This window comes from Branchiostoma floridae, chromosome 19 (genome assembly GCF_000003815.2).
Source record: "Branchiostoma floridae strain S238N-H82 chromosome 19, Bfl_VNyyK, whole genome shotgun sequence".
Classification (NCBI taxonomy): domain Eukaryota; kingdom Metazoa; phylum Chordata; class Leptocardii; order Amphioxiformes; family Branchiostomatidae; genus Branchiostoma; species Branchiostoma floridae.
In genome coordinates this window covers 16,295,793-16,309,075 of record NC_049997.1, presented here as the reverse complement: position 1 = coordinate 16,309,075, position 13,283 = coordinate 16,295,793, and the positions used below count along the sequence as shown (strand labels likewise).

General features: G+C 41.6%; 2 protein-coding genes across 2 annotated transcripts; one reads left to right on the top strand and one right to left on the bottom strand.

Moving 5' to 3' along the window:
- The first annotated feature begins 14 nt into the window (after positions 1-14).
- On the top strand, positions 15-5,839 carry LOC118407240 (nucleoporin Nup37-like). Its single transcript, XM_035807699.1, has 7 exons — positions 15-225; positions 2,040-2,164; positions 2,384-2,456; positions 3,204-3,389; positions 4,028-4,260; positions 4,801-4,885; positions 5,483-5,839. Exons 1-7 carry the CDS (start codon positions 79-81, stop codon positions 5,594-5,596), a joined length of 963 nt encoding a protein of 320 aa, XP_035663592.1. The 5' UTR covers positions 15-78; the 3' UTR covers positions 5,597-5,839.
- Positions 5,840-8,264: 2,425 nt separating this feature from the next.
- On the bottom strand, positions 8,265-13,244 carry LOC118406719 (39S ribosomal protein L23, mitochondrial-like). The gene is made up of 5 exons (XM_035807003.1): positions 13,105-13,244; positions 10,451-10,573; positions 9,658-9,740; positions 8,941-9,014; positions 8,265-8,493 (listed from the first exon to the last, which is right to left on the bottom strand). The coding sequence occupies exons 1-5, from the start codon at positions 13,140-13,142 to the stop codon at positions 8,341-8,343; spliced, it is 471 nt and encodes a 156-aa protein (XP_035662896.1). The 5' UTR covers positions 13,143-13,244; the 3' UTR covers positions 8,265-8,340.
- Positions 13,245-13,283: the final 39 nt, after the last annotated feature.

Sequence of the window (13,283 nt, the reverse complement as noted above, 5' to 3'; positions counted from 1 at the left end):
GCATTCTGATATAGGAAATGACCGCGGGAAAACAAATTTTTGCACTGTCTGAATTTTTAATCGTGCCAGTTGGACGAAATGGCAGACCAGGAAGTGAACAGCACGTACTCGTTTGAGGTCCAGGGTTACGTGCATGTAGTGGAGTTCTGTCCGTTCGAACAGTCGTCACAACTCGTGGCTTACGGAGGAAACAACCGCGTTTCTGTGGCGAAGTGTGTGTTTCCGGTGAGCGCCCCCCTCCCCACTTTAAATACAACATGTTATGAACGTCAGCATTGACTTAATAACAGGCAAATTTGACAAGAGAACTAGTTATGTGAATTATTATCATTTAGGTACAAGTCAAACATATAGTTGCCATTTCTGTTATATATGAGTGTCGTTTTAGATGGAATGAATGAATAGCCAATAGGGCCTTATATTCCTATCCTAGGCAAATTGCGTCTCAAATTTTAGATTTTTGACCCAGACTCCCGGTCCAAACCTATTTTGTTTGACCCCCTTCTGTCCGATGTAACGTTGATTTTGACCCTTGTTGCACACAGCACACAGGCAGACTCTGGTGAGAATGCTCATACGCAGCAGCATATGATAGTATTATGTAATTTATGACAACATAGATTAAATTCACAAAATGGTACGCAGTGGTGACTTATGTCAAATTGTCAGTAGATTTCTCAAAAAGATACTGGTGAAAACTGCACAAGTGTACCATTTGGTGATAAGCTGAGACAGGTCCAAGACATGCTAGGGCCTATTAAAGGAAAAAAATGTTGTGTTTCCTGTTTCCCTACCTACCCTAAAAAAACCTGCCGACCCTAGACTTTTTTTGGGGTGGGCAGTGGAGTCACATAGCTTCCAGTTAGAATTTTTATTTAGCCTGCTTCCTATTGAAGTAAAACACTGTTTGTCCAATCTAATGAAGGATAAATGCACAAAATTAGAGTTGACATTGAAAGACAAGTGTCATCATGCATTTCAGTTTACTTTGTACAACTGTATTGTAATATGTATCACTAGAATTTTGGCCAGCCTAAAAAAAGATACGAGAAAAAAAAAAAGATAATCCCTACCTACCGACCCTGATTTTTTCAGGACTGAAACAGGAAACACAACATTTTTTTTCCTAGGCCTAGTTCGTTTCTGGGGGCACACACCAGTTTATTTGGGGGTGCCATTGGAGGCGGCATACCCTAAAATCTAGCGACCAGCTCTACCAGGGAATTATCCTGAAGCAAAATAACTGTATATATGGTGAAAGGATATTCCTTTACCTACAAGATCAACTGAGTTTCGATCCTTCAACTTCTTTAATTTTAAAAAATTAGAGGGACAACACATTATTTTCATGTAAAAAGTAATGCCAAAAATCGGGCATTTTGGCATTGAAAGAAAAACATGAAGACGATTTTTCCGGCAAAGACGACTGATACTGTCAGAAAGAAGAAAACCTAAAGAGTAATCCAGCCAATTATAAAGAAAATTCTAGTACTACAGTTTTTTTAATCATCCACGGCGCGCGGCATTACAACTTGGCTTCACACAGCGCTTCAGAGGTCAATCTAGGTCACGGGCCTGTTTACATTCAGGCGTAGGGATATCGCGGAAGCCACGCGCGGACCAAAACACAATTTGCACCCAAAACACACCATTCCCTACGCTTTTCAGCCATGTAACCGTTTAATGTCATTTCGCAGGAAATAATGAGAAATATCAACTCAAACATGGACCCTCGGAAGCCTTTCGTCACTTTTTGGTCGCGCACTACCGCGGACCCCGGTCGCGGAAGAACTGGTGTGTGCACCGTTCTGTCCACAGTGGGGCACAGTTGGCGGAATGTAACCAAATTCTCACAGGGCCCATAAAGTGAGTTTACATATGCAGCGGTAGGCCTGGAAATATGCCTGGAATTTGAAACTTAATTGCGCTAAACGAAATCTCGTGTTGTGGTGCAACTGGGGAACTGGGTATATCAAACCCTGCAATGTATATACTCTACTTCATGATATATTGTTCATTTGATACCTTGTATGCCGAAGGAAGAAGACAAGGAGTTGGGGGATCTTGAGTACGAACACCTGCGTGACTTCCACCACGGTACGAGAGTCGACGCCATCGCTTGGAGTCCGCAAACCAACGTCAACACTCTTCCAAGAGTTGTCAGGTCTCAATGAAATAGAATTTATTGATTTTCAGTTTTACCTTTGCTTTTTACATTTTAGTTTCACTATCAAAGATTTCACACAGAGCCTGATTGGGTTTGACCTTGACTAGTGTATTATTTTAAGATTGCACTTTGCTTTGGTTCAGTAACATTTTACTGTTATGTAACGTTATGTCCTGTAGAAGACTGAATAATAAAGCTCTGTATTTGTCCCCACAGATTCTGCACGGCTGGTTCAGACAGAAAGATTCGGATCTTCTCGTCAGATTTGAAGGAAAAAGACTCTGTACAGGTAGAAATATGCATCAGTTACTCTATGATTTTAACTGACACTTAATACCTAGGTTTTCTGCACTACGGGCCTATAACATAAGATACAACATATGACAATGAAAATTCTACGAAACTAATTGAAAGTACTTGCACATCTAAGAAACAAGTGAACTCGAGAGCCAGAGGTCTCACGTTTGATTCCTAAGACATTGTGTCCTTGAGAAAGGCACTTTGCACAACTTTCCTTGAGTCCAATAGATGCAAAAATGGGTACCTGACTTCAGTTGGGATCGAAGGTAAAAGGCGGTGGAAGGAGAGGGATGGGCTCTGGCTCCCAATACCGTGCCTTAGGCACAGTGGATAACAACCCACTCCCCCTCTCTCTCCATCTTTCTCTCTCCCTCTGGTTTAATGTCCGTTGTTCCCTGTGTTGCGAAGGTTGCCCCTACAGCCTCTTTGAGGCTATGGGACTACCTTTGGGTTTTCGGAAAACTCTGTCTAGTCCGGACAGTGGAAGACTCTGTCTAGTCTGAAAAGAGGGTCTGCATGGGGGTACACATTGTAAGCTATACAGCATCATTGTTTTTATCTTATGCACAGAAACAACAACCACCTGCAGTGTGACACAATGGCATGCAAAACCCCCATGCAGACCATCTTTTCAGACTTGACAGGGTTTTCCCCAAAACCTAACTACCTTTTACCTTTATTACCTGTTACCACAAAGTAAAACATTGTTTTGATAATTCATTGTATTTGTTTGCAGGTTTTGGAGGGTCACACAGATTACGTTAATGATGTCGTGTTTGAGCCAACCAATGGGGATCAGGTGGCAAGCGTGAGCGACGACCACACCTGTCGTGTCTGGGACCTGGACGGGACACAGAAGGCTGTCATGCCGCTAAAGGGCCCGGGGGTGTCCGTACGCTGGCACCCAGATGATCCCGCGAAGGTACTGTAAATATGTTTAAGTTTGCAGTGTTTTTTTTGTTTGCATGGTTTGCAGGGACCGCTTCAGTGCAGACTCAAATTCAAAACCGCTGCGGATATTTTTGTTAAGTCTTCTGCTTTCCTACCCCCGTCTATGTGTTACAGGTAGGTACAATGTATGTACATTTGTAGCTACGTTTTTCTTATAGGGGTCCAAATTTCTTAGCAACTTGAGACTCAATGATAGTCTCCGCGCAGCGAGTATTATAGGAGGGTCCAGAGACATCCACCTTCCAGTTCCATGGTGCATTCCTAGGTATCATTAGGAGCATGATAACTGTCAGAGAGGTCACTGTGACCAAAAGTGACCTAGTAGCATCCCTTGTCAATGATAATTTCATTCTTGTCAGAGGATCTGCTCCCCAGTGTAAGGGTTTCTTCAGGGTGTCTAGTGCGTCCAATTTCTTAGCATTTTTAGATCAGTTTGTCCAAATGAGGCCTGGATGCATTCTTTAAAAAAAAGTTTTTTTACCCATACAACGTACGAGTCCCCTTATATTACATGGCGATAGTACAGTTTGACAATCAGTCTTATTTCCTTGTATATAACTATAAGGTTGGTTGTAACTCTTTGTTGTTTTGTTTATAACCATACTATAGTTGATGGTAGCTGAAAAAACAGGCATCATCCGGTTCTATGATATCATCACCTGCCAGCCAATCATGTCGCTGGATTGTGGCCACGCCCCTCTGACCTCAGCTGATTGGTGCAGGACGGACCCGCTGACAGTCGGGGCTGTAGCAGGCTCTGATTGGTTCATGTGGGACGTGACGCGCTCCAGTCGTCCAGAGGACAGGCGACAGGTCCATCCAGAGGGCGCCAAGAACTTCAGGTGTGGCCATGGCAGAATTATTGTAGTGCCTTATCACTTGAAGTTCATCATTATATATGGAGGAGATAACACTTTTGCAGTACTAACAAGTAAAACATGTAATCCTATGGGGAAAAAGTAGGAAAAAACACAAACATGGGTCATTCTGTTAAGAATTAAAACTTCAGACCATACAAATGTTGGCCTGTCATCAAATGTGTTTTTCACCTTTGTGAAAATAGTGGAAATTCTTTACCACCTTACACTAAACAAGATATAACAGTGTATCCGAGCCTCGGGTTGGCTCGGATACACCGTGTTATATCTTATTTATATGTTATATTTTAAAACCCTTCATCCTTTAGGTGATCCTACTGGCATAATACTGTTGATACGGAATAGTGTTATATTCTATATATATACATGTATACAAATTCTGTGATATGTAATGTTCATTTGAGCAACAGCGAGCATGTCGGAGATCAGTTTCCCTTTTTTTAAGAATGATAATGGTCTAATTTTATCAAAGTTTTGTCCTCTGACTTCATTGTTTTCACGCAGATGGTGTCGGGTGAGTGAAAAGCTGTTTGCCACCTGTGGTCGTCCCGGCAACCAAGTAAAGGTGTTCCACAAGGGGCATCATCAGGTGAGACAACTGTCAATCAAATTTAAAAATTGCAAATTAATGCAATTTCAAAACTGAGCATGTTTCATGGGCCTAGTTTACACAAGCATTTAGGATTACACTCCAAGTCCAACCAGTTAAGCCTGTGTGAACAAAAATTTAAAGTACCCTTCTGCCAGACTCGAATTGAGCAACTTCGAGACCATGCTCGAGGTTTCTTTGGCATAAATGCATGTAGTTGACTCTAAGCAGACTCTCGGTAAGTTATGCAATGCTCATGTGAAGACACTTGGCGCTTACTTACTCTTCATGCCATAAGTTTTGAATATCTGACTTAAAATGAGGCAATACTGCAGTCATCACACCGCTGCCACAGATCTCTTTTTGAATCAGACTCCAACAAACTGTACTCTGTGTCAACTCGAAACCCAGCCATAGTTTTTGATACAGGCTGGATGTTGGATGGGTGGACGAAATCGCTTTTGATGTAAATCCAGAGTTGGCTCAGGGGTCACAAGTCATTTTAGAAAGCTTGTTCTTATTAGAATCGAATTCTAGGTATTTTGTTCTCTTCTGTAAACATTTTGTGCATGTTTGATTTTTCCTTTTCTTTTGTAGACACCAGTTTCCAGTAGTATGATGGTCCAGGGCGGTCTATCGTGGCACGCGAGGCTGCCTGTCTGTGCTGTCGGTGGGGACAGAGTCATACACATGTGGCTAGCCGAGTTGTAACAATTTAGTGCCTGTAGAAATTGGACTACCAGGATGTTAATGTGATATACTGAACATAGCCTCAAATTCTGCAGGAGGACTACAAAAGTAAACTGAACATGGTCCAATATTGTGTCAAGGGGCCATTACTGGGGATGAATGAGAGTCTCTTATGACAAGAAAAACATTTAGTTCTTCAAATCAGTGATATCAATGGTATTCTCAAGTGCATTCCATGTTTTCTTTTGAAAATAAAGGTAATAAGACTGTAACAATTTCCTCTACTTCTTCACCTAAAAAAACAACAGCGTATAGATGTATGTTAAAGGGGCATTCCACTCCAGAAGGGAGTCTTGTTTTCCAATAAATAATGTGTCAATGAATACATAATCAGCCGAATTTTGTGGAATTCACCTTGGGATGAATTACGTGATGTGTGTTTTATAAAACAATAATGACACTCACGAAACCAATGCAGACCCTACCCATGCATTCCCTATACGCATAGACACTTTGTTTATCATACATATTTTCGGAATAAATGAGGTACGCTGAGCACACCGAGAAGGCAAATTGTTCATAAGATAGCAAAGAATACAAGAACAAGACGAAATTTCTTAGCGAACCTGAAATTAGTTTGGTAACCTTACCTTAAAGTTCTGCATTGTATTCAGCCATAGGATTAATTCAATTAGAGGGTACTTGGGGAGTTTAGTAGAAGACTGAATGCTTTTGAGGCATGTGGAGCAACTGGGTACTTTATCGTATAATGTGAAGTAGTATGCAGTTATCACTTCCTAAAATGAATATCTAGGAAAATAACACTCCCGTGTGGAGTGGAATGCCCCTTTAAAGATAGAAAACAATATTATGTCTCTTATTTTTCTTCTGTGATTTTAGGAGCTAGAAATACAAGTTTTCTAACTAAACCGCTTGAAAGTAAGTAAGTCGCTTGTATATATGTCAAATTATATTGTGGTGACATACAGGCCTTGGTTATACATAGTGTACACCAGTATATATGTGCAGAGAAAAAGTGAACCAAGACATGGAAGTATTAAGGTATGACTTCTTTCCTACTGGGAACCAAAATAAAGGCTTTACAAAGAATTCAATGCTTACAGTGTGCATGAATTGTTTAAAATGAATCATTAAAGGTATTTTAGTACACTGGAAGAATGCATCGCTAGACTGAAGGCATGGAAGTCGGGCATGGAACGCAAAGGCCTGCGGGTTAACATGGGGAAGACAAAGATCATGATTTCGGGTCAAGGACTGAACAAACTGAAGGAAACTGGATCTTTCCCGTGTGCTGTATGCCGTTCCGGGGTGGGTGCTAACTCCATCCAGTGTACAGTTTGTAACTTCTGGGTCCACAAGAGATGCTGTGGCATAAGAGGGAGTCTGCTAGCTGTGCGAAACTACACATGTCCGCGGTGTCGAGGGGAAGCTAGGCCACTGGATGGCCGCCCTACAACACAAGTCACTGTGGATGAAGTGGTCTTGGACGTGGAAGCCAGCTTCTGTTACCTTGGGGACATGCTCTGTGCTGGTGGCGGATGTGAGCTTGCAGTCACCACCAGATCCTGCGTTGCCTGGGGTAAATTCAAGAAGCTCCTGCCCATCCTTACTTCCAGGCACCTACCCTTCAAAACCCGTGGCAAGGTGTTTGACTGCTGTGTACGTGCGGCCATGCTTCATGGGAGTGAAACCTGGGCACCTACCACCTCGGATCTACAGCGGTTGCGCCGCAATGACCGTGCCATGATCAGATGGATTTGTGGCGTCAAACCCCGGGATGAGACCCCTTCATCTAGCTTACTTGATAAACTTGGTATTCTGGACATCATCTCAGTGCTGCAGTCCCGCCGTCTTAGATGGTTTGGGCACGTTGAAAGATCTAGTGACTGCATCAATAAGATCACCAAACTGAAAGTATCTGGCAACAGAGGTCGTGGTAGACCTAGGAAAACCTGGAGGGACTGTGTCAGCAGGGACTTGAAGGAGTGCGGTCTGACAGGGGTCGACCCACTGGACAGAGCCAAATGGAAGCGGAGTGTGAAGACTGGCCGACTGCTGCCTACCCCTGCGTCAGGGAACCCAGCAGCAGTATAATCTAACCATGGATAGTGAGTGAGTGAGTGATATATGAAGTGTTTTTATATACTTGTGAAGTATGTCGTATGTATTTAACAGTAACTGGAGTCTGTAAAAAAAAGTAACTCAGGAGTGTTTGCAGATCATTCTTGTTTATTGAACAGAATGTGTATTTTACACAATTCAACATCATATAATGGCATATTGTAAGAAAGTCTGATGATGATGAATGAACATACCAAGACCTGAGTATTCAGTATACTGAATGTATGATGTGCCATACTAATACCATACATTCACTACAATAGATATACAAAACTGTATTCTGAGATCTGCATGATTTTTTTTCAAACATTCTCCTTAGCCTTTACTAGCCTTTGATATTAAATGTGTACTGGCTATACTATACAAGGATGTGATTGTTCAAATCCCAGTCGCCCAGTCATGACAAAAACTTTTATGAATGTTGACAAGTCCTCTTCATAGATGCCATAGTGCTTTCCCAACCATATCTTTGGCCCAAGAGTTGTAGAAATGGAGATGGGCACCGCCCTACATGGCAATAGATGTATGACGCATTTCAACTTTTGGGATAAGGCGACAATAACAATCCTAAGATCACTTTATTTTGTACATTTACTTCAAAATAACAAAAACTAATTTTAACATCAAAACCAGGTGTTAATTCCCCCTCTTCTTGTCACTTCTCTCTGTTTGTCGACTTCCTTCTCGTACATTTGTTCTTCCATCTTTTCCACCTCTGTCTTGTCTTCTTCCTTCTTGGTGAGCAAGTCGGGAAAATTGAATGTCTGTCCATCTCTCTGTGAAGAGAGAGAGAGCAAAGGAAATGTCACAAATATGCAAAGTAGGGATGATAAAGCAATGGTCCATCCATGTCTGTTGAGAAAGAGCAAAGGCAACATCCTAAATATGCAAAGTAGGGATGATATAGCAAAGGTCTCTCCATCTCTTTTTGGAGAGAGGACAGTAAAACGTCATGAAAATGTAAATTGAGTTTGGAATGAAAGCAAAGGAAACATCACATGCAAATTAGGAGTAGGACAGAAAAGGTCCATCCATCTCTGGGATAAAGCAAAGAAGAAATCATAAATATGCAAATTAGGGGCATCAAAGGGATGGTTTGTTACAGGATGGCATATTGAATATAAAAAAATACTGGTAAATACTAATTATGAACATTATTAATCTCTACTTCTGGAAAAAAACCTGCATTTTTATACAGAAATAGTTTTACTTTTCAAGCTTACCATAACAACATAGGCAACTTTGTAGTCTTCTGTCTTCCAGTACATTCTGTTCTGCCAGTTTCTTGCTCTTTTTCCTAAAAAAAGGGAATTTGAAAAAAGACATAAGAATTGATTAAGATCACAAAGGACAAGTTGCGACCAGGTTGTTCTTTCATAATCATAAAAATCCATTATAAAATGGTTGACGCTCACTAGCAAACCATGCTGTATGGCTTGCCTAAAGTTGTGTGGCCCAATGGCTACTGAAAGAGATGGGTAATGCCCTATGCACCATCTGAACTGCAGGAAAGTCTACACTTGACTGTTGACAACTTAGCAATTACTAATACAAAACAACACACTTATGGATGACTCATGCACTGATTTTCGCCTGCTGTCAAAAACAAACTGTGGCCACATGTCACCCAATAGCATCCCTGGTCAATCAGAATTCTTTACTTGCCCTGGATCTGCTCTCCATGGTAAGGGACACATGGTCAGGGCAAGGGACCAGCGCCCTTCTTCCCTCTTTAAACACTTGAATGGCAACATAAACAGGATTGAAATGGCAAAGATTGTCTCTTACAGTCTTACTGTGAATATAAGCCATTTTTCAAACCTGGAAAAGAATGGACTAAATGTTTAGCAGCATTTTTTTCTGGATTTTTCTTCTTTTTGCCCATACACATTAGTTTTGGGGTCATCCTTAAAATTGAGTCACTGTGACCTTAAACTTACCCATCTGTATTCTAACACGAATGTCCGCCACAGGAATATTGTACAGCTCCTCTAAGTAGATTTTCAGTTCTTGCCTCCCCATCCTGAAGAAAAGAAGCAGGAATATTTTCAGTGATTGATTGCAGTACTGTAAGAAGTGGCTCTGCTCCTGAGCAGTTGCCAAAAAGGCAATCTGAAGCTAGAAATAAATGGTGACCAGCCCCTCCAGCTCTGTCCTAGCACTTGCTACATAATGTCATTGAACACCATAGGGTGTCTGGTCAAGATCATTGACCTTATTTGTTTCGTATGGAAGAGAAAGAAAAAGAGAAAGAAACGGGGCAAAAGTATACTGTAAATGCATTTAAGTTTGCAGGGATCTAATTTCGCGGTAGCGGAAAAAAGGACTTTTCGCTGTGGTTTTAAGTTCACGGTAGCACCATGAACTGTAGTCTCTTACTGCCATGGAAAAATGTTCGCGGTGGTTTTAAATTCGCGGTGAAGTGACCACCGCGAAAACTGTGAACATTAAATAACCACGAACATTTCTGTATTTTCAGTATTTCCTCAAAGGTAAAGAAATTACCACTGGCTTGACATTAGATGTTCTTATTACAAATCTAATGAAATTTCTTCATTTTACAGAAGATAATACATGTTGAATACAACTTAATAGGCACAATCAGAAAGGTATTTGCAGTACTGCAAAAGCTCACTAGGTGGAGCTATTGCAACAACACACCAGACCAGAGTCTCTTTCAGTGTACTGGCTAGTATCCAGCTCTGTATTTATGACTATGAGGGCCATACTTACTCCATAGGTATCTGGAACTGTAGTGTGTCGGGGGGTTGGGGCTTGCCGGGTCGTACCAACTTGATACAGAAGGGGGTGAGCAGCACCTTCAGTTTGGGGTGATCTGGGTGCCAAGGTAACCGGCTGTAAACATGAGGACAAAACATCAACAATCGGCCAACAGAAAACATGAAAATAGTCCAATGAGTAACAAATTGTGCTGACCAAGAATGTTAAGAAACTAACGGTGAGTTTTGTTTGTCTGTATTTTAAACCCAGTAAACTGGCTTTTAAGTGCAAGCTGCATTTCCAAAACAGAATGAATTGAATTGATCCATTCACACCGAGAAGGACTCCTCAGGGATAAACAAGTCCACTAGCCCTATTGTCCAGGGCAAGTGGAAGTGCTGTTCGGGCAAGTGCATGTCCTACCCTAGCCTGGCTAAAATCAAGCCCCTAGCGGCCGGCCCTACAATTGCCGCCACCCGTAGGGGGTCATTAAGCCCAGCCGGCGAGAGCTTGTGTAAACACAGGCTAGTCCTACCCCACTTGTCCGATCGGGCAAGTAAGATTTTTCCATTGATTTTAGTGCAATTTTGATATACTTGTTACTTTTTACAGTCATGACATCAAGCAATTGTCTACAGAGAATTCCATTGCTGGAAGTGAAAATGCATATACTAGTAACAGTGACATTTGAATTTTGGGCAAGTGAAAAATTGGTTCGGGCAAGTACATTTTTTATGTGCTTGCCCGATAGGACAAGTGGATTTTAGAAAACTTGTTCAACCCTGCTCCTTTTCTTTTTGACAATCAATTAATGTGCACAAGAGGTGCTTTTTTATGTGCTTTAGTTGTGGCTCTCCTCAAACAAGGAACCTCCATCCAACATTCTATCCGAGGGATGACCCAATGCACTCATTTTCACCTGAGTGAAGTGAGGAAAGCCATGTTAAGGCCGACTTTAGAGGGACAACACTTTCATAGTCGTGCGACTGTTGTTGCCGACAACGTGGCCGGCGACGATATTTTTAGGCTGTTTAAAGAAGATCAAAATAGTCGTGCGAGGGTTTTTTTTTAATCATCGTGCGACCACCTCGGACCCAGTCGCGCGACGTTCAGCGGGGGGGCTGCGACTATTCCTCACATGTCTAAAGAAAAATCGTCGCCGGCGACGGGACTGGATCATATGCTAATAACCTGCAGCATGTTTTTTTCTATTCGAAAGGGCATTTTTCTCCGTAAATATACATGAAGTCAGTAATGGAAACGTATTTTTGTCATCAGAAACTGCCTGTTCCAGCGCAATGCCCCGCCACCAGTGGCTACATCCTTCATGATACTAGTAGTAATCTGTAATACCACCGGCGGCCACGAACGCCGGGTTTAATTCCAGATTTTCCCGTCTCTGTGTCATTCTTTGTTGGGGACAATGTTTGTTTGCAAGCAAAAGAATAGTAATCTGCTGCATGACGAAAATGAAGAATTCTCCCGCCATTTTTAATTTGCAAGCAAGAGGCCACTGTGGGTCACGCACGCACCGCAGTGGAATCCTGCGCCGCGGGTGTCCCGCAATACTCTGAACACATGTCTAAAGACAACCGTTGCCCACAACGAATAGTCAATAACAGTCGCACGACTATATAAGTGTTGTCTGTTTGAACTTTGAAGTGGGCCTAAGTAGCTTTTGTAAGGGTACAACAGTGGAACATATCAGGGGACTCAAATCCTGGCCCTCAGGGTTTTGAGCCAATTTTTCTGTTACACTATGCATCGCCATGCCTTTACAAAAGCCACAACGGAGAATGTTTGGGGACTCAAACCCAAGTGTTGTTGGTTTGAACTTAACATCCTACTGCTACACTACCTAATACCACACATTGCAACAGTATTAAGCACACTAAGCTGCATTATTATTTTGCATATATCTTATATTTATAAAGTCAACATTTATTTGCAAGTTTTCATGACAAATAATTTTATGTAATTACTATCATATTTTCATTACTTGTAATGAAAACAACATCTAATGAAAGAAATTGACAACATATATGAAGACTACGGAATCCCTCAACAAGAAAGAACGATGGATGTTGTATCCCTAGCAGGAATGCGAAGCGACCTGACGAACGAAGCAAACAGAAGGATGTATTTGGCGTTCACCAAATACATTGAAGACACGAGAAGGTTCGCCGAGCAGGTCTAGAACACCCCAAACACGCATATGCAAAGCACCAGAGTACAAGCACCAGAGAGGTCAACAAATCTAAGAGCACCCAGCACAAAAAGCACCAAGAGACCATGTCTAGCGGAGAAGTAGACGTTAAACAAGGACAACAACAACAACAACAACAACAACGTAATTAACGTTAACTTAAATCCAATATATTTCTGCCTTACAGTTTTCTATTTAGCAATCATTAATATGACGTTATTCTTTGTCTAGGACGACACTGCTTCTATAATGATTTTATAACGAAAATTCCCCCCTCCCCCCAAATAAAATGTTTGACCCATGTGCACTTCGCTTTCCAAACGTCAAACCTCGCCCTTATTTACCTAAATAGACCAATACCATCATCTAGTCTTCCTGACTTCGTTCTTTTGTACCTGACCGATCATTGTCAGGTGTTAAAAACGTCACGCAACGTTCAGGACTTCCAAGAAATACTCACTGTTTCAATAGCTGTCTGAACACCAAGGACGACGCCATCTTTTTCCTTTCACTATCAAATCACCAAATCTCGCAATTCGCGAGACTTCAAAAATGTCAAATGACACTTTTTGACCAAATAAAACACCATAAATCATTTAATCGATTGTTTCCTATCATTAGAAAGGTTAGATTTAAAGA

What these genes read in the sequence shown, in the direction of transcription:
- LOC118407240 (XM_035807699.1), top strand. Translation starts at nt 79, where the DNA reads ATGGCAGACCAGGAAGTGAACAGCACGTACTCGTTTGAGGTCCAGGGT. An exon ending in ACCCAGATGATCCCGCGAAG is followed by an intron (nt 3,390 to 4,027) that starts GTACTGTAAATA and finishes ACCATACTATAG; the next exon opens with TTGATGGTAGCTGAAAAAAC. An exon ending in GAGGGCGCCAAGAACTTCAG is followed by an intron (nt 4,261 to 4,800) that starts GTGTGGCCATGG and finishes GTTTTCACGCAG; the next exon opens with ATGGTGTCGGGTGAGTGAAA.
- LOC118406719 (XM_035807003.1), bottom strand. Translation starts at nt 13,142, where the DNA reads ATGGCGTCGTCCTTGGTGTTCAGACAGCTATTGAAACA. An exon ending in TTCAGACAGCTATTGAAACA is followed by an intron (nt 10,574 to 13,104) that starts GTGAGTATTTCT and finishes TCATGTTTACAG; the next exon opens with CCGGTTACCTTGGCACCCAG. An exon ending in AAGTTGCCTATGTTGTTATG is followed by an intron (nt 8,494 to 8,940) that starts GTAAGCTTGAAA and finishes CTCTCTTCACAG; the next exon opens with AGAGATGGACAGACATTCAA.